Consider the following 25,679-nt stretch of genomic DNA (forward strand, 5'->3'; position numbering starts at 1 on the left):
AAATGTAGCTATTATTCAGAAGATTTGTAATTGTGATCATGGTAATGTCTCTTTTTAATAAATTGCCTTATGAAAAGAGAACTTCTAATAGGACACGATTAGGGCCGATTTTCCCCGGAAAGACCCTAACGGTTCACTTTGTAAAGACCATAAATGGTCATTGTGTCTCACAAAATACTGCTTGTGTTTATCACAATGTTTACAAGTGCTGTTCAGTCAACCACAACAAAGAGATATTAACAACCACACACAAAGACTAAGTCCCATGAGGACTTTATTTCTTTAAAACCAAGAGCAATCAGACAGCCTGTGCAAAATGGCAGACCATGATTGTACAAAAAAAAAAAAAAAAAAAAACAAAGAAATTGCTCTCATTCATTTCTTTCATAAGAAACGACACTGAAATTTTTACACCAAGCTTTTTACAAAGCACCAATGTTAACGATATTTTGTCTGTGTTCTATGACATATGCGCCATTTTATACAGAATGTGCCACGTCAAATGTTACACTGCTTAATAAAAAAACAAAAAAAGTATTTTTTTAATTTTATGAACATTAGTATTAAAAAGTACAAAGGCAGTTTTCTTTTCTTTAAAACTTGAAAAAGTCTCTTTTTTTTTTTTACAAAAAAAAAATATATAACTTAAGAGTTCTGTAGTAAGACTTAAAAAATGGGTCTTGTTCAGTGGCTGGCTTGGTTCGTACCTCCATCTAGTCATTAGTGTAAGAGTTCACACCGTGGTTCAGCATTTGTGGGAGTCCGTGGTAGAGGCTAGCTTTCCTTTGAAATCATTTGCTGTCCTTATAAATGGTATAAAGTCCCAATTATCGGCAGGGCAGTGGTGTCCTTCAGTCCGTGGAAATTTCGCATGGGTTTAACCCTTTCTGTTTTGCCTCTTGATATATTCTTTGGAAGTCTCTATACCGAGGTGCACAGCCCAATCGGGGTTCCCCAAAGTGCATACGACCTGTAAATAAGAAGTCCCCAAATCCTGCTTTAACACCGCATTCCAGAGGTGTCCGAATGTGGCCGTCCCAGCCCCCGCTCTCTTTGTTAGGGAAAAAGATTTTGTTTTTCTGCTTGTAGAGTTTATCCACAGACACATCTATGATGGATTCGTGCTGTTCTACTTCATTGGTTACAGCTCTGATTGTGCCTCTGACAACTGGGGGGAGGTAAAAAGAAAGAAAGAAAACGGATTACAGGGGGGTTGAGATCAGCTTTCACAAGGTAACAGTGTAAACAAAGCAACAGGGAGATAGCACCTACCGCCCCCACCAGACCTGTCTGCAAGCTGCTTCTAAACAAGCGGACATTCTTTTCTTGGGTAAATAAAGATGTGTATTCACTAAACTATAAATTGGTGAACAGGCTCAAGATTTTGGACAATTTAATGCTCAGACAATTCCAACTTTGCTACCTGTATACGTTATTATACTATACTTAGGTGATTATATTTAACAGAGGCTGTTGGCAACCAGGTTTGGACATCTCTCCATTGCCAAACTGTTAAAAGAATTCCACCACTAACCCGCCACAGCCAGGCAACAATGATGTTAATCAGGACCATCAGCAGATGGTGTGGGCCTTAAAAGGTCCCACTACATACGCTATATGCTGAGTTTTCCCTAGGGAGATATGTAGTCTAAGCGTGGATACAATATGGTGAGACTTACCAAAGTCACTAATGCAGACTGCCAAGAGAACCTCTGTATCTCCACATGGGCGGCATGGATCTGCAAAAGAAATCATCAACGTTAATATGCATCAAAATGACAGGAGGACATAAAACAAACACGTCTTAAAGTGCTCTTTGTATCTATTTTACAAGCTAGGTGGGAAGGGATCTTAGCCAAATGGTAAATATTTAACTGCATTCCAAAATAGAATTCTTGCAAAACAAGGGTATGTTTTTCTGGTTGTAATTTAAAACATTAAGTAGACACCTTTTTTAACAATTACTTTGAAACAAAATGCAATGTGTAGTCTGAATTCCTTGTAATTTGTGTCCTTTACGGAATTAAGGGCAATCTCCACCCAATGTGTCATGTGTTTACATCTAGTTTATATATATGTTCTTAAAACACAACTTCATTTAATATAAAGCCAGCTGAAAACTATTTCAAAGTGTTAATAGTTGTGCTTTTGTTCAGGGGATGAAAAAATAATTCTCAACACAGTAATAATCAGGATTATGTCCCTAAGTCGTGCAAACTATTTCAATCACCCGATGAGAGAATAATCGTTTAACGCATGGCCCAGATGGATTACGCAGGATCAGAACTCAGCATTTATTTATTTATTTTTTTAGGTAGAAGAAAGATATTCAGACACCACAAACATAGCCCTATAATTGTGACCTGGCTACCAATAAGATTCTTTTCTTTTTTTTTTTTACATTTTAAAATATGATAAATGATCAAAAAAGGCAAGTAAAGAAAAAAATGGTTTCATTTTCAAACACCTACACTTTGCTGTCCTCTGACAAGACTGTATCTTTTTATGTTTTCTATAAGATAACTATTTCTATGGGGATTGACATACAAATTGTACATTTTGGACCAAATGGCTGAGTTGACAATTAGGCAAATTTGGCCTACAATTTGTGATTCCGTTCTTAATTCTCCACAATTCCATGTTTCGAGAATAAAACTCAAAAAGTATTTTGCTTTTGTAACTATAATATTCTTTGCATTATTCTGTAACGCTTAAATCCGGAGGCTCAGTGTTCCGTCTGTCTGGTTCGACTTCCACCTGCTATCCAGCCTGCTGTCACTAATGGACCCTGAACCTCCCATTGCCTATATGGCATAGAAAACTTGAAGGAAATGGCTGATGCTTTCCAGGGCCAGAACTGAAGATTCCTCAGACACTTGGAAACGAAAGGTTTATGTATGTAGAGCAGCATGCTAATTTTTCTGGGGAAAAGGCCGAAATCTCCTCTGCAACTTGAACCCAACAAACCTCTATTCATAAGACTCAAAGGGCAGCATTTTATTGCGTCCTTCTAAAGCTCAGGGGATCGTAATTCAGTTACTAGCCGGATAATGCCGGCTTTGTGCGGTCAGCTGCCAAAACCTGCAGGGAATTTCTTTAACAGATCCTAGCAGTATCCTTAGGTAACCTGAATCAGTCCAGCAGCCCTGTATCTGAAGGCCTTGGCCCCAGAGATGGAATTACATCATCCCTCACAAAATATCATTCTTGTTCCAGCTGCTCTGAGATATTTGCCCTCTGATCCTGATGTTTTTTAAGAGCGCACGGTAGAGGCAACTGTAGACCAACCAAAGTTGTTGGCCAAAAGTCTCATTGAATGGGTCATCTTCCTTTCTGGTGGAAGATATTTGTAGTCCCAGTCAACATCTCAATTGTGTATGCAGTCCACATGTGATACATATTATATAATGTTACAAGTATCATAGGTGTTCTAGCAGGGTAAGCTACACTTCTTGTGGAACATGAGATGTTCACATAGTAGCTTAGATAGGTCCTCTCCAACTAAAACCACTCATTTCTTGCCAGAAGCATGTTTTCTATCATCCCCTCACTCAGACTATCTGGGAATTCCTTAATTTATTTATATTTTGTTTTGTATCAGAGTTTTCACATGACTTGGACCCTAAATGTATCCATCGTTAAGTACCTACAGAAAACCCCTGATTGGGATAACGAATTATGGCCTTTCAGCTATTACTGGACTACATTTTCTAGAATTCTGTTCGTTACTGACTAATATTTAGTCCAACTTTAAGTAGATGGCAAAGTTTGGATGTCTCTTGGTTAAAGGAATATAGATACAAATAGAGGACGAAGGAACATGAATTTTAGAAGTTTGACTAGTGTAATTTGTAATACCACTTATCTTGCCCAGATGGAAAAAAAAAGTCTAAATGGCAAAAGCCAAAATTACTACAGTGGCATTGAGGCACTATACAAATCCTGACGTTTGCTAATTTCACATTTCAGGACAATATAGCCAAACTAGAAATATTCTCTAATGCATGCATTGTTACTGATCAACTACTTTGTCTCAAAATTAGCAATTTCCTTGTCTCCCCACAGTTTGCAGGTATAGTGCTAGCTAGCCCCCTTATAATCAATTGTAGTTTTATATCCTCCTCATATTACACAGTTTTAATCACACAGTTCTACCTTGAAAAAGCAAATACGTAAATAGAGTAGGTTACCTTGCACAGTTAAATATAAAGAGTTAATCAATTCATTTGACAATTAAGTGCAAAATAAAAACGGCAAGGTATTGAAGTCCTGAAGTCTGATGAAGTGATAAAAAGACTTCAGGCAAATATTGACATTTCTAATGGCTTTTAGGAATTGCAAATAAAAGGCCTTGATAAATATAGGCCAAGAGCACAATCCGATATCTCTGTCATTAACTGGCTTATTTCCAAAGGTCCACTTCATACAAAGCAACAAATAAACACAACTACGCAACGTTACACAACGCGAGCTGCCAAAGCACTAATAAAATACACAGTTTATCCAAATGTTTCAGACATAGGCTATTAATACAGACAGGGTAAACACCACTTCAGGAGTTTGATTTCCCAAACATTTCATGGCAGAGTAAGTGAGCACTTTGTAACCTCGAGTCATTTTTACTCCAGTCGAAAAGGGCCCCGTAGCTAACCATATCGATTTCTGCTGGCTTGTAGAGGGTTCAAAGGCACGAGCTTCTGAAAGATGTTTTACAGGTCTTGCAATCTCGAACAATGCGTGTAATTCCCTGGAGTTTTTGTTTATTTCAGGGAGTCTACATGATTATTTTCACTATGTGAACGAATATCAAACCTAATCAACAATAATCAATTTACATTTGATAAAAAAACGAATGTAAATATTGCCAGTGATTGAGATCACTGCCCATTATAGGTAGTAATAAGATATCAGACTCGTGTTTGGTTGTCTTAAGCTATTTTGTTCCGCTAAAATTGAATTCGGCCTTACATTATGCAGAGGTTTTACACAGTTGCGGATCCCAAATACATAGTGGTAGAAATGGAGCAGTCAGCAATTAAATTGCATTGCACTTTTAGCACTATATCTCAGAATAATTCATAATGAATAATCCCAGTTATTATTATTATCGCCATTTATATAGCGCCAACAGATTCTGTAGTGCTTTACAATATTATATGAGGGGGGATTTAACTATAAATAGGACAATTACAAGAAAACTTGCAGAAACGAAGGGTTGAAGAGGGCCCTGCTCAAACGAGCTTACAGTCTATAGGAGGTGGGGTGTTAAACAGAATAGGACAGGAAATAGCAATCAAATAAGGTGGGAGTGAAGCAGAGCTGTAGGAGAGAGCAAGAGACAGGTATGTGAGGTAGAGTTTACTCTGGGAGGCCATAAGCTTTCCTAAAGAGATGGGTTTTAAGGCACGATTGTGCCATCAAAGAGGTGATACACTGCTTACATATCACAGAAAAACACTCAGATGAGATCTGATTAGGTTTACAAGTGTACCGGGAAAGTAAACTATTATCAAATCAAGTAAAACTGCAACATAAAAAAACATAAAATGAACCGTGTTTGGGGTATAAACAAAACTCTGTTTTGATCACATATACTGTAACTTTCTGGCACCCTAACCAATGACAGAGCATAACAGACTGTCAAAATATCTGCATTTTTCACTAATGCCAGATGCAGATTTCATGCTTAAAAAAATGCCCACATATTGCCAACACAGAAGAGGTGACGTAGTTCCTTCCAAGAGGCATACAGCTGTATGTTTCCCATAATCCTTGGTAGACTAGTGCTACTTTAAGCATCTAATTAAAAAAATATAATAATAAAATGCGCCACTGAAGGTGAATTGTGCACATTTTGGTGGCCATATATCTGTAATTCCCCTCCCCCCCCTTTTAAAAATTTTAACCAGAGAAATACATTTCAATAACTAAATCTATAAACTGAATATTTGCTGAAATTATTCAACTATAGGTACACAAAAAATGGAAAACCAAAAAACACAAAGTAGGCTGTATGTGAAACAAAACCTTTTTTTTCACAATAGCATTTCTTTTAAGTGATCAGTTCAAACCCCAGGCATAGAGGTAGAGAAAACACAGCCCTGAGGACTTGCCGAGTCAAATCTGACTTTGCAGGAGGCGGTTTTAGCACAAGAGGGGAATAGAAAGCATTATCAGCTTTTGGACATTTTTCTTGATCACTAAAGGGTCCCAAGGCTTAACCTCTGTCCATGCCTGAACCCAACAGCTTATTGATTTTAAAAGCCCACTGAGTTTAGAAATAGAAGTGGATTTAATTCATGGTCAGTCTACCAAGAAGAGTTTGTTTTCTGGCACTTCTGACACTCTCCCCCCCCCTTTTTTTGCAGCTGTGTGTATAGCATTAAACCTCAATTGTCCCCAGGAAAAAAAAATACAAAGTACATTGTCGTCCCACTTCAAACATTCCCCACAGCTTTATACTGTTGAGATAAGAAGGAAGGGCCCAGATGTGGACTCTGCTAATGAGAAAGCCATGGGTCTGCCTTTTATATAATCTGCCTTTTATGTCAGTTTATAGACAGCACATTAGTGGGTTGCAAATGGAACTTATAATGAATAAAGGAATTCTTGTTTCTTTTCAGACTAATTAACAAATATTCACACTAGCTTTTCCACCCAAAAGGAATCATACAAGCCTCATTTAACAACAGAAAAAAAGAAAAACATTGCCATCATGCTCTTTAAACCCCACTTATTCTATGTTCTACGTGAATAGCAATTCTAGGGTAAAGTCAGATTAGAGCTATCACCACGGAGACAATGGAATGTTTATGTCGTTTGTTTTACTTGTAGTATCTTGATTCAGGTACTCTGTACTCGTTTGCTCGTTTTGTTTTTATCATTAAATAGATGGTAATTACGGTATACTTTTTCCATTGTTCTCCTAAGATGCACATTGGGAGTTATGTTATACAGAGCACAGCAAAACCACCCAGACAGAATCACATATTGCTCACGGTAGTAAACAACTGTAGCCAAATTTACAGAGTTAAAACTCTAGTCTACTGCGTTCAGAGTTAAAAATAGGCTTTAAGTGAGTTCACAGCCCTGCTATGGTAAACCCCACATCAAGGCAAACCTGACACATGTGCTAAAATAGAAGTTATTTAGGATTCTCACTTTGATACCCAGGAGTAACAATGTATCCCTTTAAATGAAAAACTGCCAGTTTATCAACATAACCTCTGCAAATCTGCACAGCAGGGAGTACCACTGCACCTTTTCTTAATCCACAGATTCCCACAATGCATTGTGATGGCATTCATCTTAAGATGCTCGGACAATGCGTGGAGAGAATCCCTGAAATTGTCCTGCTAGACATTTCACTGGAGGTCAAAAGGATTAGAAAAATAAAGGATTTCAAATACTTAAATTCTTACACAATAGATAAATGTATCGTTTTGTGTTTATGTGTGTCAAAACAAACATGTTTACCCCAGAATTGTGTATTGGACAACTCTACAACTTGGCTTATAGACATGAAATGTGAACAAGGATGTCAATTGTACAGCGCTACGGAATCTGATGGCGCTATATAAAAAATAATAAAATAATAATAAAAATAACAATTCACAACAACCCACTCTTTAGTCAATAAGCCGTAAAGTTGCATTTTCTACCTATATTTTAGCACACTGTTGCCCTCCCATATCGCTACTGGATTGGAACTAGTGCTGGCTTCCTCTAAGTTGCAATAAAATTCACTTTCACATGTAGTTAAGAGAATTGGCTTTGGCATTCTTGCCCCCCCCCCACCCCCCTCCTTTGCCATTAGCAGCCTTTCTAAATGAATGACTTGTCACATGCTGGAAGGAAGTGCAATAGATGTTTATCACAGGGCGGTGACAACTGGCTGCCTCTAGTTGTTCAGAAAAGCAAAGACCATGGTTTGGGGCCCATTTGCTCATTTCAAGAACCAGCAGCGGGCTTTGAGGAAAGTAGATATTGACAATGTGGTCATGACAAAGAAAAAGGGGGAAAAAAATGCTTTTTTTTGGTTGAAATGCCAGCGTTGCGTAACGCTTAAGAAATTAAAGCCTGTTTAGTGCATATTGAAGTGCTTCTTGTGATTCAGTGTACGTTTACCTCCTGGAATTGACACATACTCTGTGATCCTTGCCTTCAAAGCTATCAGTATGTCTAAGAGAACAAATACTGTTCTATGGAGCTACTGGGGAACAAAAACCAACAAGATACGTGTCTGTGTTGTAGCTCTTCAAACACATGAAAAATTACAGGTTTATATCCGTCATTGTCATAACATCCTTCTTTATGAACACTTCTAAAGTGTGATATTACTTCCTGAAATTCTTTATTTTTTTTATTTTTTTTTAAATAGCACCATTCATTTCTCTTTCTCACTCTATGCCAAATCAATCAGCTCTCATCTGCTCAATATTCAGCAAAAACATAATTATAGGGGCACACTACTAAGCACCATAAGCACTACAGCTAAATGTAATGGTTATAATGCAAGAAAGAAATCTCTAACATAAAATAAAAATGTGGGGGATGACTCATCTGAACTGTTTCACTAGTCTGACACTAAAAAAAATAAATAAAATAAAATAAAAAGAAGGCTCCCTAGTTTTTAACTTCCATGTTATCTATCCAAGGCGATTCCATACGGACCGCAATAATAACAAAATGTAGATTGTCAACATCACAAATCTTTATATTGTAATTTTTTTTTTTTTTTTTTTTTAGAGAGTTTGCGCAGTCTGTCACCTTACACCTGAGCTTGCAGCCTTTGCAAGCTATTCAAGATTAGATGACTTTGGACATTATTGAGCGGCGCAGGGGGTTGGGCTTTGATTACTGGAAGAGAGCCATGGTTTTTTTTTTCCCTTGAAATCAGTTTAACCAAAATGTTGGGGTTAGTCCTAAAGACACCATAACCAGATAGCATTAGTGGTTTTGGTGCTTAGTGTCCCTTTAAACTGCAAGTTGATTTGAAAAGGTTCTTCCTCCGCTTTATGTAAGTATAAGACTAGCTGTGTCCTTGTCTTCTAACAAGTCGCAAGCTTAGAGTTCAAGAAGACTTCAGTAGAGCTCTCTGGCTAAGGGTACACAGGGCACACAGTGCTGGTACTGCCATGTAACAAGTGTGCTTCTATTATTGGAACACTTATTGTTTCCTGTAACACTTCACATTGACATTGAAAACTGGGAAGGTTAAACTTGCTTGCATTAAGCAATTTCATAAATTGGGAGCCGCAATCTTTAGTTTTTATAGATCTGGTTAATCAGTTCCAGAGAAGGTTGAACGATTTTCCATTAAAGAAATGCCTCAGGGACGTTAATTAGCACAGCCAATGTCCTGTTCCATGGGTCAGGCAAGAGACGAGGGGGTGTTAGACTGTGCGCAAGCGAATGACAACAGGAGGCAGTGCATGCATTCCCATGAATCATTGCAAAGCCCTCGTTTGTCACACATAAAATTCCACATTTGTATAGATTCTAGATATCTTAACCAGGGCCCTGTGTCTGCTGTACCAGCTATTGGTAGGAAATATTTATTTCAAGGTAACATGCAGCCATGCAACCACTCAAATAATGGGAAAGAAAATGTGTTTAAAGCACCACTAAAGGCACCCAGACCACTTCATCTCAATGCAGTGGTCTGGGTGGAGTGGTCCTTTTTATTTTAACCCTGCAATGTAAAGCATTGCAGTTTTGTGGAAATGGAAATGAGCCCATTGCTGGGTTAAACCCACCTCTAGTGGCATTTTTCCACTGAGAATGGAGTCAAACTCTGTTCTCAATCCCATGTTACATTTAATTGGCGCAGTGCAGTGACTTTCGGCGCGTGCACAATAGCATTGCAGAGCTTCTCACTCAGAGTGGCCATTGCCAGACCGCAAGGGCTAAAGGTTAAGTAATACTACGCCAATCAAACCTTTAACAGGGGTACGCATTAACAGGTATCTAGGGCTCAGACATTATGTCGTGGGGAACATAAGTAGGGGTCAGACATTACATTGTAGAATGGTAACTAGGGTTCAGACATATCGGGTGGAAGATAAATAGGGCTCAGATATTATATTGGGGTGAATGTAAGTAGGCCTCAGATATTATATTGCAGAAAGGTTAATAAGGCTCAAACTATAACAGGGGAAGGTAAGTAGGCCTCAGACATAATAGAGTGAAGGTAAATAAGGCTCAGATATATTGGGGTAATTGTAGGTAGACCTCAGACATTAAATTGAGGTAAGGTAAATAAAGTTCAAACTCAGACAGGGGAAGGTAAGTAGGACTCAGATATTATAATGGGGTGAAGGTAAGTAGGGCTCAGATATTATATCAGGGGGGAGGTAAGTAGGGCTCAGATATTATATCAGGGGGAAGGTAAGTAGGACTAAGACATATCGTGAGGAAAGGTAAGTAGGACAGGTAATTCATTGTACTCCATCTATCAATAAACTGAAATTGTCCCATAGCTTTTCTTATCCAAGTAAAACACCAGCACCAAATGAATAGTCCTATGTGAATTTGGAGACATTCACCATTTGCTGTAAGTGTGAACTGCAACAAGTGATTGTTGCAACTCGCACTCACGACTTTATTATTGCGGTTTCTATAAATTGCGAGTACTCTGCTGACTCAGACACACAGCAGGGAGGCCCAGCCTCTGCTAATAACCGGGTTGTGAGCTCAATGAAAACTGGGGCTGGTGTAGTATCTGAGATTTGGGTGTATACGTGATGTAAACAGCATTACAAGCAATTATTATTATGGGATAATCTTACAATTACATCAAGCAGTGTTTTGTAGCCAGTTACTACAATGACCTCATCATATGAAGCCCTCTGAGTTATATGTATTAGCTGGCTACGAACAGCGCCGTGACGTCTTTTTAATTAGTTACATGCAATAAAATGTGTTGGTTTTTTTATGGATTAAATTGTACCAATTTAAAGTTTGGGCCTTAGTCTTGTTAGAACAGGGAATTTAACAGCACTGATTACTACCGGAGGCTTCCTCAAATAGGAGTTTCAAGATTTTCACTAAACTTTCAAAAACAAATTGCCAACTGTGTTTCGGATTCAGCCTTAAATAACCTTGTCAGCATCGAGATTGTGATCATATAATCAGTTTTAACAGTTTTCTGAAATGATAACTTTTCAGTAATCAAGAATTTCCCTCCTTAATCATCGTTGCTAGAAGTTACATATACTCCTGAATCACTAAAGCTGTCTTTAGAAACCCAACACATCCGCTCTTGATGCAAGTCGGTAATGGGTGACATCTGCCATTTGACCATCCCGATATCTCTGACTTATAGTAATGCCACAAGTTAGTCTGCACTATTATAGATATGCATTAATACTCATACTTGCTTCCATAGCGCCACCTACCTGTCACACTGCCTATTGCAGTATGTAAAAAGTATATTTTCTACAATCAGTTTGTAAGGCAGGCACTGAAGTTGTAGGAGTACACAAACATTAGAGGGAATGTTTCCTTGATTAAATCCTTACCAGAAACTGTATGCAAATCCGAAAGTGTCCTCTGGCTTATGAGTTCATACTGGAATCCAGTAATTTTACGACTAATGTCTTGCTGGGGCGTAGCCTCAATAAACAATCCTCCTTGGCCAATGCCAAAGCAGTTCACCCTGTTAGGGTTACTATCTCCATCTTTAATTAAAAGTTTGAGTTCTCCAGTTTTTTCCAAATAAATATTTGCTCCTTTGGAGTCCTTCAGGGGCTTAATGCAAACAGTCAAATGCTTGTGGGCTGACGTGAGAGTGTTGGGCCTCAAGTTGATGATGAGGGCTCCAGTTGGGTAAAGCCATTCTACGGAGCCTTCGGAACATCGGAGGTAGACTTGCTCAACGTCCTTCTTGTGTGACTCATGGGTCAGACCACTGGAAGAGACCGTAGAAGAAAGGATTAGCAAACACACCGACGATTGGCAAAGAGAATAACAAACTTATCACAAGCAGAATGCCAACACACCATCTATAAAACTATAATTTCCCCGATCAGAGGGTAGAAAGGACAGTTTGACCTTTGCCAAGAGGTGCCAGCGAAATAAGGAATTCAAGAGATCCGTTAGAGTACAGAAGGATTCAGAGTGGAAGCAGACCTAAGATTTCACAAGAACACTAATCCAATGAAGATTCTCTTTCTTTGCAATAATGAGGAGTTGGTAAAAAAAAAGAAAGGTTAATAATGTTATTTCCAAGGTCCCACAAGAATGTCTTTAGTGGAAACAAGAATGTCTTTAATGAAAAAGGGCTGGCTGTGTCTGTAGACACTGGGGAAAAGTGGCCTACATTAACACATTATACTGCCCAGTAAAATTTCCATTCAGTGTAATCCATAAACCAGCACACAAGGGTTAATCACACATTTACCCTACCAACCGTACAGCAGCAGCTATTACATGGGGCATAGGCTGAAATCTAAATAGGCATCTTGGCATTAACCCTTGGTATGCCAATAGGGCATTCATAGTAAGCACCAAGACAGTGCCCCAATGCCTGAAACATTTCAAATAAAATACTGTGTTTCCCCTCAGGCAATGAACAGATGGCATTCAAAGGGTTAAACTCTTCCCGAAATAAGAGGGCGTTGTGAAACTACTATGGGGCATACACTGTACATCGACTAGTCATTCGGAAAGTGACTTGTCATCCAGTTATTCAGCTAGCTGGCTCTTGAGTTATTCACACATGTATCGATATACTATAGCCAATACTTTGTGCAATATTCCAATACTCCAATACCTGTGAAGAGGTAACAGTTGGCTGGTATTAAATGTAGTAATGGGTTAGGATGGTCCACAGAACTTTTTATCTGGGTGAAAACTGGAGAGACATAGCATCATCTGAGTATTCTATCAGTCAATAGGAAAGGGGCACTGACCTAAGACAGCATTTATTGAATACTTCATGGCACAGATACTATGGTGTCCTGTACAGAGCCCAATCCAAATGCCATATACCACCTTACCAAATCACTTGTGATAAGGTATTCTAATGGAACAGACTGAAAGTAGAAGCTGTTAAGCCTTGTGCCAGAACATACCCTCCAGGAGAGAGAGAGAGAGCACATCCTTACCACCCAATACAAGGATCAAAATTCTTGGCATTTTTAAGAAAAATGAGGAAGGTGTCTGCAGGGCTTTGGCAGGAACAAATCTATGACACCCTTTCTTATTCTGGAGCAGAGGGCTGGCTGACATTGATGGGCCTGGGGGTTCTAGAACTGTCAGGATTTGGCAGGCTCTGCACTCCAGTGGTTCCTACAGTAATCTTTGCTAGAGTTCTGCATCACAGATCCCAGTGTTTGAGAACAAGCCTGCTTCACCCCAGGAGGATTTCTTAGAACTAGATTTTGAGAAATGTTACTAGTGGAATGTTAACTGGCTCTTAAAGTTTATGATCTCACAAGAAAACATCTGACGATCAGCTGTTTGCAAAGAAAAAAAAAACATCTGAACTTTGAGCTGCAGTAAACAATACGAGCCTTTGCCCTTAATCAGCTGCAGGTAGCAAGGTCTCCTCCTGTACCCCAGAAAACTGTGTGTGTATTCCCTACAACAATAAATAGGGACTGGTAGGATGCTTCCAAACTGCAAATTCCCCACTGTCCCTGGTTCAGAGAATCAATCCCTAAAATCCACAGCTGTATGAAAAATGGGTTAAGGATTAGCAGCATCTTGTGTGTTGATAAGATCAATGCTTTGTGATGGCCAGGGTGAGCAGCAGACCCAGCACTCTCTAACCCTGGATCTGGTATCAGTGACAACATTCTACATAACAATGTATACTAAGTATCACTCAGACTCCACAGGAACTAGAACTAGAACAGAACAATGTATACTAAGTATCACTCAGACTCAGCGAGTTCCACAGGAACTAGAAATTCAGCATTGATTGGATCTTTAATCACTTTGCATCATCTTTTACAGGAAAAAAAACAAAAACAAAAAAATAATAATAAAATATATATATAAAAATGTATATTATTTAACCCCTTTTCTCCCAGATTGAGACTCAGTACTCTGATTATAAGATCGGAGTCCCTGTGACAGTGCTAGGATTAGGTTTCTGTCCCATTGAGAAAGCCCCCCAGTGATCCCGGCACTCAGTGTCCTGGCTTGTACAGCGCAACGGAATAGGCGGGCACTATAAGCGAAGGCTACATTAAATCTGTCACAGGATAGACATGAAATACAGTATAAATTGGAGGTCGAGTTTATTCAGCTAAGCAGGTCATACATAGAAAGTGCATATATGTTAAACACAGACTAGATTGCATGCTCTGTGGTCTACTTATGTGTGCAGTACTAAGCTATGTATCAGTGTGATTCTGGATAATAATGAGCAGTCTGGTTGGCAGTGCCAGCTTACCTTCCTTTCCAATTGCACATGTCACTGGAATATTGCAGTGCGGTTCCCCTGCCCAGCACGACCACCATAAACACACTCAGCAGGACCCTCCTTAGCATGGTTGCAGCAGATCCAGTAGACTAAGCAGTAATCCTGGTGGGATGGGAAGAGGCACAGGCTGCAGGTGGGGGCATTGCCCAGTTATCCAGGAGACCCCTGCCTGGCTCTCCCATCACTGGGACTGAATGGAGCTGACTCTGCAGTACATACTCCTGCCAGTCCAAAACTCTCTATACAAACTACTCCTGCCAGCCCAGAACTCTCTACAGAAATACCCCTTCCAGTCCAAAATCCAGAGTAGAGCTCAGCACTTCTCCTTGAAGTCCTGATTAGAGAGGAGCATCCCTCCTGCTCAGTATTGATCAAAGCTCTGCTCTCCTATTGCACTGACTCCATAGATCACAGCCCACTTATTGCACTGCATAGATCACAGCCCACTTATTGCACTGCATAGATCACAACTCTCCTATTGCACTGCTCTCCTCCTACCAGACTGTCACAGACTGAGCCACTGTGGCTCACCTCCCTGCTCAGAGTGCACAGGCCACACCCACATGGGCGGGGATAAGGAGTGGTGTGCTTAAGACTTCTTACTATCATACTGGGACAGACTTACAAAAGGGGCGGGGCTCAGAGCACTGCAGTTTACACACTGACCTCATTTTTTAAAAATTATTATTATTACTATAATTATTATTATTATTATTATTATTATTGTTTTTTTGTTAAAGTTTGCATTCTTTTTATTAGTTGCATCTGTGTACTATATAATTTTTTTTTAAATATTTTATTTTACTATTATCATAATTTATACAGAGCTAACACATTCTGCACCTCTTTACAATTGTATTTATTTATACAATAATATAACCAGCGCTTCGGAATTCGATGGCGCTTTATAAATATTAATGATTCTAATAACATTATTATAAAGAATGTCGTAGTCGCCTATAAACATACAACCTCTCCACAGTTAAATTCATTAAATTGGGTAATAGTAACAATCCCTGGATGTTGGGCTAGTTTGACATCCCCAGGACTACTTAAAAACCAGAGTAATATGAATGTACCTTTCCTGGTTAAATACTTTGTGGTTATTATTATTATTATTATTGAGAAGCTGAACCATATAATCACATTTTGGTTTTTCAGTGAGGAAGATAAGAGAAAACTGTGTTAGAGTTTTTATTTTTTCCCTTAAAAATAACTGGAGTGTTTAAAAAGTTAACCTATTTTATTCTTATACAGCACTAACATTTAATGCAGTTCGATATAATGAGTGTTATAATAAAGACTGATTGAGAATTTTGCAGGATCTGCCCTTAGGAGCTTGCAATTTCGTAGATTTTTAGCTTTGAAAGTGCCCTATGTCAGTTTCATTAGGTTGAGTAATTCAGTGCCTTTAACCTTTAGAGTGTCAGCTTTGTGACCAAGGATGAATGAAAATCTAGTTACCAGACTATAATTTTTTATAACTTTCTAGTGCTCAAAATATTATTTTATTAGAAAAAAAAAACCCTAAAGCAATTAATTTGTTCTCTGATGTCACAGTGATGGGGGTGGAGGGTTAGGTTTAAAATCTAATTATATAAGTAAACATTCCTAGTGTTTGTTGGAGAAGGGTGAGGGGGCAGGGAGGAAGGTAAAAAGTTTAAAGAGAGGTAAAGTGTGATTTAAGAAGATGTTTTAGCAGCTTTGTTAAACATGGCTCAGATCAATAGTGCTCATTTCATGCAGTATTGCTTTTACTATATAATATACATTATTTTTCTGCAAATGCCAGAGGTGCATCTTTTTTTTTTTGAGTCAATGCATTTCCCTGCTTTTCTTCACTGGATCATGACCAATTTCTATATAATCCAGTGGGCCTAAATTAGGACACAGCGATTTTAGCTACACTCACACCGACCATATATTTTTGAGTGAGAGATATTCAATAAACTAAGGTTTGTATATAGATGACATGGGAATCGCAAATTAGAGGATGAAGCGGTCAAAAATGGAAAATAGCCGTACTGGAGATTTTTGACCAGTTGATTGATTCTTACTTAAAATTTGTGATTCTCCTGTCAAAATTTCACATCGCCTCCCCTTTTAATAAAAAATCGTAAATATATTTTTTAGGGTTTGGTGGTGCACCTACAGTTTTTCCATCTAAACCTGAACCAACATTACCATGTTAAATTTTGGAAACTACAAACAAGTGAAACTATTTAGACCAGAATAGCCAAACTGAAAATTTAGGTGACTACGATTTTTTCCAATTCGGCTATCTTACCCTAAAATGTAAAAAAAAAATACATTATGTTCTACTTAGAGCAAAAACCTATAGAACAAAAAGCACATTGTATGTCACGCTCCTGTTAACGGAGCAATAAAGATTTGTTTGCAAATAGTTAAAGCCTGGTCTGGTACAGTAGAATGAGTGATAATGTTTGTTCAGGTGAATTTAATGGATGCTCCATTTATCTGCTATGTAGAAGATGAATGGGACAGGCAGGGCAGTCAGGAGGATTGTGTAAAAGACAAACTCAGGGTTCCGTACAGGTCACAGGGAGATCTAATCTGGAACAGACAGATTCCCATCCATCCAGAGGGTAAAATGTTCTTATTTACTTGATAATCCAGTGATTTTTCACCATTCAGCTTTTTAACCAGTTCCTATTGTGCTGAATTCAACCTACTTGATTTATCACTAGAACAGAAATGATACTGTGAGGGTCATTTAGAGTTGTAGAAGGCAGGGGTTCACTTTACTTCTAAAACCTAGCTTGGGGGTGTCGTGAGTGCCGTCGTCTTAGGTTGGCCAACTGATGTCTTCAGTAGCTTTATGATGGACTCAGCACAAGCTTAGAGCTATGGAAAACATGCTCATATGACACTCACTAGGCCAAATTTGACCTGATTAAAGTCTATACAATACAAATAATATTCTTTTCTCATTGGTTAGTGCGTGGACTATATCCAATGCACTGGGAAAACCAGTGCCACTGCGGTAAAAAAATAAATGTATTGGATGTTTCCTGTGGCCTTACTTATGTGATGGACCTGTTCCAACAGTAAAGACTCACAAAACAGTTTTGGGTCCTAGCTAGGGGTTGAGAACCAGCAATCGTGTCCTCTAGAGATCGCACAGGATAGATATTTTACTTTCCATCAGACACATTTTTACATAGTTTATTGTCACTGTTTCATTAATGTCTTTTTAATTGCCCGCTTAACTCTTTTAAACACTAGTAGTTTTTTTTATTTTATTTAAAGTGTATACATGCCGAATGTGACTGATCCAGCATGCTTTGCAGTTTGTCCCCGAATGATTCTTGCAATAGTGCCGATAGACCCAGAAGTATTAAAAATACTTTTCATAAAATTAAAAAAATAACATCAAATCTCCATCTATACATTTGCTATGTATCTGGCACTATGTATCACGTTTTAAATCAGATTAAACTGGCCTCTGATATTCTGCATTGCCAGAGTCCCTTTAAGAGTCCTGCTATTTGATCCAGAGGCTAAAATCCAACCTTAGAACTCAGAGGTCTCTAGTTATCCACGATTCAAACATTAATTTCCTGTCAGTTACGCCAGTGATGGCTCAGACAGAGACTTTTCATCTTCATGAATAGGCGGTTGTCATGCTTATTATTATATTTTGTTTAATCTTTTCTTCTTCTCTGGTTGGCCCAGTGGGGGGCTTAGTATCATTTTCCATCCTGCGGAGACTGAGAGCTGAATCAGCATTTCAGGGGCTTTTGGTTTTAAAGTTATAGTTTATCAGTCTGTGCCTGGTACCAGCTCTTTTGCGTTCATGTTTTTTTTGTTTAGTGCTTTTTTTTTTTGCCTTTTTCTCTTCTAAGTTGTAATACAATCAAACTAAAAGTATGAAGTTCTGATTCTCGTCTAGCACTTAAATTGTGGTTGGACCTTTTTTTTTTAAAAAACAATTTAAAGTTCAAATATTTAAACATTGTCTAAAAAGAGATTCCAAATTTAAGGCCAATATATCTAAATAAAAAAATTCACAGATCAAAATAAACTTTTTTTGTTTTCTTGCATTTAACAAATGGCTCATTTATAAGTGAACATGCTCCGTGGTTGTAAATTAACTCAAACAAACATTAACTTGAAACTAAAGATGTTTATTGCACAGTTAAATGTCCAAGACTGCTCAAGTGATATTACATGAATGTGTATGGAAATCTATTAAAAAAAAAACTTAATTATTTAGTGTTTTAGGAGAAAAGACCATACATTTAACCTTTCCCTTGAATCCAGTTTGTTAATATCGAACACAATAACTAACTTTAAGAATGTGTGTGATGTGTGTAGACCTAACAGTGATGCGAAATGACAGAGGATTCCAGTGGAAGCAGTAAAGGCTAACAGTAAAATAGAAATGGTAGTAGATATGCGGACCAGCCTTCCAGTGTAAAGACAAACATTGATACAGAATGGGTTGTAGGATCCCAGTGGAAGCAGTTAGTCTGTCCTATTAAAGAATCACATAAAGTTTTGGATGCGTATATGCCTAGCCCAGTGGTAGACATCCATCGGCACTCTAGATGTTGTGGACTACATCCCCCATGATGCTTTGCCACCATTATGATCGTAAGAGCATTATGGGTTGTGCAGTCCACAACATCTGGCGTGATGAGGGTTGCCTACCCCTAAGGCCCATGTGCCTTAATATAAATCATCAAAGTCTGGCTTAGATTTTGCAGTGGGTTGAATGGATAAACCACTAGTTTCTGATCTGTTGGAACAATCTCGTTTATCGACCATCACAATCTGTGTTTGACATCAGTGTTGAAAACAATGTAAGCCAAAAAACAAAACATTTTACGACTCGATAAACCACCTCACCACCACTCATCAAGTACTATGTAGTGTCCTGTGATCCCTGTCGGGCCGGAATTAAATATGAAGAGTTAAAGAAAACCTTCTTCTAAAAGCTCTGTTGTTGCAGGAACTGCCCAGTGGCGCCTGCTCCATTATTACAACTTCCCTGTGGTCACCCTGTTTTATTTCATTCCTTTAACAGTGTCCTCGTCACATGGAAACACGTCCTATGGTTGTATAAAATATACAGCGATATCAAGACAACAGATTGTTGCTTTAAACACTATTTTTTTTGTTTGATTAAAGTGCTGTTTGTCTAAAAGTGCTGGGAGTACGCTGGAATGTCTGGCCCTGATTTTAGATGTCTCACTGACTTGTTATTTTGCGAAATGTTAATCTGTCACTGCCTTAGATCAGCGAACATATAAATATCTACCTAGAGTGACTTTGTTCTTCTCCTGGTTGGATAGGTTGCCTGCTGGATCCAATTAAAGCACACACGTGCCTCTTTGGTTATTTTATACGTCGGGGGTATGTACTATGTGCTAGCTCAGTCAATGATCTACCCTAAGGAACACGATGCAGGCTAGTTCATGGCGTACTATGAATATTCTTTGCACAATTTGTTAAGAGTATTTAGAGTACTCACAGGGGTGTATTCACAAAACAGCTACTTTGTAGTGATTTCAATCTGCATTTGGAAAAGCAATCTTCAACTATACTATATAGTCAAATTATTATTTTTATTTTTTATTTGTAGCGAAACACCAACATGTTTCGTACAGTATCGTTCAAGAGTTATTTTACGGTCTGAAAATAATCTACAGCTCTGAACAAGTAACGTTTTATAAAGAGGAGCAGAGCAGGATTAGCCATAAGGCAATGCATGATCAGTGAATTTGCTTGGCCCCGTTTACCATCCGTATCTCTATAATGAAGGGGGGCCCCAAACGGGAAACATGCCTAGGGCCCTGTGGGATGTTAAAGGGACACTCTAGGTACCAAAACTACTTCATTTTAATGAAAGTGTTATGGTGTCTGGAGGCAATCTTGAGAAAAGTACATTTCTTTCCAAGCTTGTTTAGTGAATAGGGAGTCTCTGATTGGCTGAGAGCGTAATCAAATCAGTGGGGCATACTAGCACCATAACAACTTCATTTAGATGAAGTTGTTTTGGTGCCTGGAATGTCCCTTTAATTCTTCTCTGCAGGAGACGCGGTAGGGAGTAATTATATGCATAGCCATTTCAGCCATATTAAAGAAACATCTATTATATATGGTTAATTATTTTAATATTATGTGTACCAGATTTTGTAAACCATGGCTAGGAGAAAACCAGCGTCCCTGCATGCTGGTGTAGACCAAATAAAGTTCATATTTGAGTAACGCATGAATCAAAATAAGCTGGGAAGGGTTAAGAAATTTAGAATTATTATTAATGTGCATCTGTTTTAAATTGCAGTCATAAAAGGTTCAAGTTAGTGTATAGCCAGTTACTGGATGCTTCCATCTGCACTATTCTGGCACGATTGACTATGATTGAAGAAAGTTTCAATACACAGAAACTACAGTGTTATTACTGCGTGTCTGTACTTGCCCACACACCCCAGAGATCACCAAGGGGGTCCAGTATCTACCAAACCTGAATTGTATTGTTAGCTCCCTCTCATAATGCGACCCCCTGCTGAGCAGGCACTAAAGATCTAAGGGTAAGCCATGATAACCTTTAAGGGGGATGAATAGAGGGACTCTTCTGGCACAAAGGCCAGACACAATGTTAACAAACTGGACTGAAAGTATCTGATCTGAGTGATGTTCACTTAACATAGAACATCCTGGCTATCAAGTCAGGTGATCAAGGGGGCTCATTCTGTGATCCTGTCTGCTGGAGGCTATTATATGCACAGGTGCCTTGTCTTGCTGGATTCATAGGATTGTCTAATCATCAGACTAAGCCGTAAATGGGATTATTAATAAACAGTACTATCTGTGGATATTTGGAGAGATAGACTGCAACCATTGTTTAAAGCATATAATCAACCACAAATTAACAAGTCAGAAATGTTAAAAACACAAAAGCTGTAAATCAAATAGTAACAGGGTTTATTTAGCAAGACCGGAATATGCAGGAGCAAGTTTGAGATACAACATTCATGACAATATAATGCAAATCTCACGATCGTGGCTATTTATGAAGCTGCGAATGGTCAGGAATTCACCCGTGAATTGCAAAAGAAAGACAAAAATATTTGACTTTGGAAAAATTCTCAGTCAGCTTCGATTCCAGCTCAATTCTTTAGTAAACTTCCAACAATTCACGTTTCGGTGAATAACTTTGATAATTTTCAATCATCTTAGTTGAGCAAACTCAACTCTAAATTGATTTAGTAATAATAATTATCCATGAATTCTGTGAGTGCGAACTGTTGCCAATTCAAAAGTCATTTAAAATATTAGGCAAAAAACGAAGAATAGGCACCATTCTCCAAGTCCCAGTTTGAATATTTTGGTCTAAAAATTTTAATTCAATTAGAATTTCCAACAGTTAACAATTAAGGAGGTTATTCACTGAAAACTGTAGTGAATTTTAAAAAAATTGCTCAATTCTGCCAATAATAACTAATTTAGACAAATTATCCAACTCCTGTGTAGTTATAGGTTGGCTATTGTTTCCATTTGGTTTACAATCACTACGGTTCCTTTTTTTTTTTTTAGGAAATAACCCTGAAATTAAATTGTAAAGTTTAGACACAATAGCCAAAGTGAAAACTTAGCTGACTTGTATATATTTTTTCAGTTTATGAATTTTTGAGCTAAAATGTGAAAATCACTTTGAATTCCTGAAAATAAACACTTGCCTAAATAACCCTGGCTGTGATTTGATTAATCGGACTTAAATTGTGTCAAATAATAAAAAGCAGAATTTGTTCCAAAGGGCTGGCGAATTAGTACAGTTCAACAATATATCTCCTGAAAAGACAAATTAAGAAACTATAAACAGGCTTCATACATGAATAAGCTCTAATAAAATTAAAGAAACACTCCGGTCACCATCACAACTTCATTGTAATATAGTTGTTATTGTGCCAGGAGGCCCCCGGGCGCTTCCTTACCTGAGGGGTTAAGCCATTATTCAGGGGGACAACATATCCAAAAATCAGGTCATTCGGATAAACGGTTCGGGAGATATAGGGTTCCAAAGATTTGACCGACCGCATGGGTAAAGTATCCGAAAACAGTTCCATGCATTTTGGCCCTGCGGTCGGTCACAGACAAGGGAATGAAAACAGATGAATTGCCTGGGTTATGGAGCCTAAGGGGGATTCGGATGACTCCCCTAGTTCGTGAGGTTCTTTCTACCGAACGGCGGGCCGTTCGGTAGTTCCCATACGAACTTCTGGAAGTATGGAGGTCTCAGCGGTGTTTGCCTAGTCGAGTGTCCGATTTTAGTTCCAGACACTCGACGGCAAAACACCGCTGTTCGGGAGTTTAAGATGGCCGCCGCCACGTGTTCGTTTCCCGAATGGTGGCCACCCAGAGGACAAAGAATACATTACACTGATTGCCAATTACCCGTTTGCAACATTGTTGCAAACGGTAATTGGAGGCATACTTATTCCTGGGTGGTCTGTTTGTTCGGTAGTTTCACTCAGTATAATGAATGGAGTGATTCTACCGAACAATCAGCTGAATGCTGCATACATATAACCCAGGTTAACTCAACATATAAATACATACATGATATTAAAGGATTAAAGGCAGTATTACTGTAATATGCTCCACAGTCTTAAAGGTACAGTATCCCAAAAAGTCCCAATAGGTCCACGGATGGCCCTTAAAGGCCCAGTAGCAGTAATATAAACTATTACATGCCAAAATATAGTTTTTACAGTGCAATATGTCCAGGGGCCAAAGTCACAGGGCAGGAGGCTAGCAACTAGGCTTCTCCAGTTCACAGTGGCGAGGTTGGTTTCGCCATATATATATATATATATATATATATATATATATATATATATATATGTAAACTCTCACACATCTGACGGGGGCAAACATCAGATGACCACACTGTGCAGCACTGGACTAGGAAGCACCTCTAGTGGCCATCTGAGTGACTGACACTAGAGGTGTTACAAGGCATTAATGTAAACTCTAAACAGGCAGCATTTACTTTGAAAAGCCTGCAGGAACATGCTGTAGAGGTTCTGGTGACTATAGTGTGCCTTTAACTGTACAGATTCTAGATTTTTACCCATGTGAACAATCAGAGTAAAAAATAAATAAATGGGTATTTTAAAACAAAAATAAAAACTATTAATTATTATTATGGCTTTCTCTTGATTTGGAGAAATTCTTATAAATGGAAGCATTCTTTTTTCCAATTTCACTGTCATTCTGCGTAGAATTGTGTTTTAAAACATTTTGAAGCAGGGTGTAAGGCTCCACAATGGGTGCATTAGTGTTTATATTTGCAACTATTAGGCTGTCTGCACTGAGAGTCATTAGTAGACCAGCACAAACCACGATTTTGGTATGAAACAGCAGCAGCAGCTGGTTTGGAGGAAGTAACACATCGACTTACATAATGCTAACCCGCAATCCTACACCTATGACACCCCATTTCATATTCTTATAAACTGAAACCTTTTGCCTGATTAAAGCATCATAGTTAAACCATGCAAGACTGACGGAATTCTTATAAACCCCTAGAATAGATTGTTTTTCACATATAATGCTAGCGAAAATACTAATAGCCTGCAATGTTATTAAATGACCTAGGGCAGGGGTCAGCAACCTACGGCATGGCATTCGCAGGTGGTCCTGCACTTCACCTGTACCTGGTGTGCCCAGTCCCTACTCTACCCCAGGAAAGCAACCCACACTGCTAGATATACACAGAGCTGCAGAAAACGCTTCACCCTCATACAAACAGCCACCACACAAACACACACAGTCCCACAAACACAACAGCACTGACAATCCACATATATGCACACAACCCCACAAACAGCCTCTCACATGCAATACCACAAGCATCCCAACACATACACATACACACACACACACACACACACCACCATTCATAGGTATAATACACAATTAATATCACAAATTACTCATGAACATGTACAATATAACAGCCCAAATACACACAAATACAACATTACAAAGCAACTGCAGTACCCATAAATAACACAAGCACAATTCAACAACAAACATACTTCAATTCAAATAAATAGCATCAGCACGTCAAGGGACTTTAAAATGTTGTTTTGGCACAGTACTACTAAATGGTTGCCTAACCCTGACCTAGGGACTGGTCTGCATCTATTCTTTTTTTAAATCATATTTAAGTAAAAACTGTTTTGAAGCATGTAGTAAAGATTAATGTAGCAAAGTATTCTACATTCCAAACTTTTCTTTTCTTGGCAGTACGTAAGTGGTAGACTACAGCTGACATGTCACAGGTTAATGCTTCTTTTAAACAATTCTCATTTTCTCCTAACTGTAGCCCTATTTCAAGCCTAAGCTGGACCAGTCTGAATATCCTGTGATATATCTTTAAAAGGACACGCCACTGTCCAAATGGGCAAAAAAGTACACGTCACTGTTTAGTAGATATACCCCAATGAATACATATATGTATGCTTTTTTCACGCATATGTTCGTTGAGGGTATGTTATGTTATAAGTGTCTTATGAACTGCAGCCTTAGCAAGCCCTCTACTTTTTCGGTCATCGGGGAAATCACATTGAGAAGCCGCTCTGAATTGAAGCACTCGTGTGCGCCGTTTCGTACGCATTTGACAGCTCGTACACACTCGCACGTCTGATCTGAGGTCTGTGTGGGAGAAGGCCAGCGACGCGCCTGACACTTCCGTTAGGTCAGGGGCCCTAATTTATTTAGAAAAGTGCAGGTTTGTCATGGAAATCAACGCTTTTATAAACTGGGGTTAAAATAGGGTACCCCTCACCCGTAATGCACTTAAGCAAGCTGAGGCGCATTTCAGGGGTAGGGTGGTCCTTTAATTAATTACTCTCCTTGGCTTCTCTAAACCAGATACCCCAGGGAAACACTCTCCAGTTTTGGGGTCTAAAGAGACAGAGCTTAGTACATCTCCCTGAGAGAGAGAGAGAGATCCAGTCTGCAGCCCTGTGTTGCAGCCTTAGCTGGGTCCAGCTTCTCACTGCTAAGCCTCTTCTTTAATATCTTTTATAAAGCACTTAGTGAAGGAGAGAAATGCCTCTCAGGTTGAGGAATCCTCAGATTCCTGGAGTACTGTGACATTAAGGAAGTTACTTCCTGCTTTGTGCGTTCCAAGCCTCATTTCCATGTGGACACCAGCCTCCATGCTGACTTCATCTCTTTCATTTTCTAATAGTGAAATGGCCAGCCC

The 25,679-nt window shown here is 38.7% G+C and overlaps 1 protein-coding gene across 2 annotated transcripts; it reads right to left on the minus strand.

Moving 5' to 3' along the window:
* Positions 1-250: 250 nt before the first annotated feature.
* On the minus strand, positions 251-14,938 carry METRNL (meteorin like, glial cell differentiation regulator). 2 transcript variants are annotated; one of them, XM_063456049.1, is made up of 5 exons: positions 14,854-14,938; positions 14,405-14,821; positions 11,523-11,911; positions 1,680-1,739; positions 251-1,168 (listed from the first exon to the last, which is right to left on the minus strand). In XM_063456049.1, the coding sequence occupies exons 2-5, from the start codon at positions 14,500-14,502 to the stop codon at positions 852-854; spliced, it is 864 nt and encodes a 287-aa protein (XP_063312119.1). In that variant the 5' UTR covers positions 14,503-14,821; positions 14,854-14,938; the 3' UTR covers positions 251-851. The 2 variants fall into 2 exon arrangements, with proteins under 2 accessions (XP_063312119.1, XP_063312118.1); XM_063456048.1 differs by having other exon boundaries at positions 14,405-14,933.
* Between the last annotated feature and the right edge of the window lie 10,741 nt (positions 14,939-25,679).

Source organism: Pelobates fuscus, chromosome 5, assembly GCF_036172605.1.
Source record: "Pelobates fuscus isolate aPelFus1 chromosome 5, aPelFus1.pri, whole genome shotgun sequence".
Classification (NCBI taxonomy): Eukaryota; Metazoa; Chordata; class Amphibia; order Anura; family Pelobatidae; genus Pelobates; species Pelobates fuscus.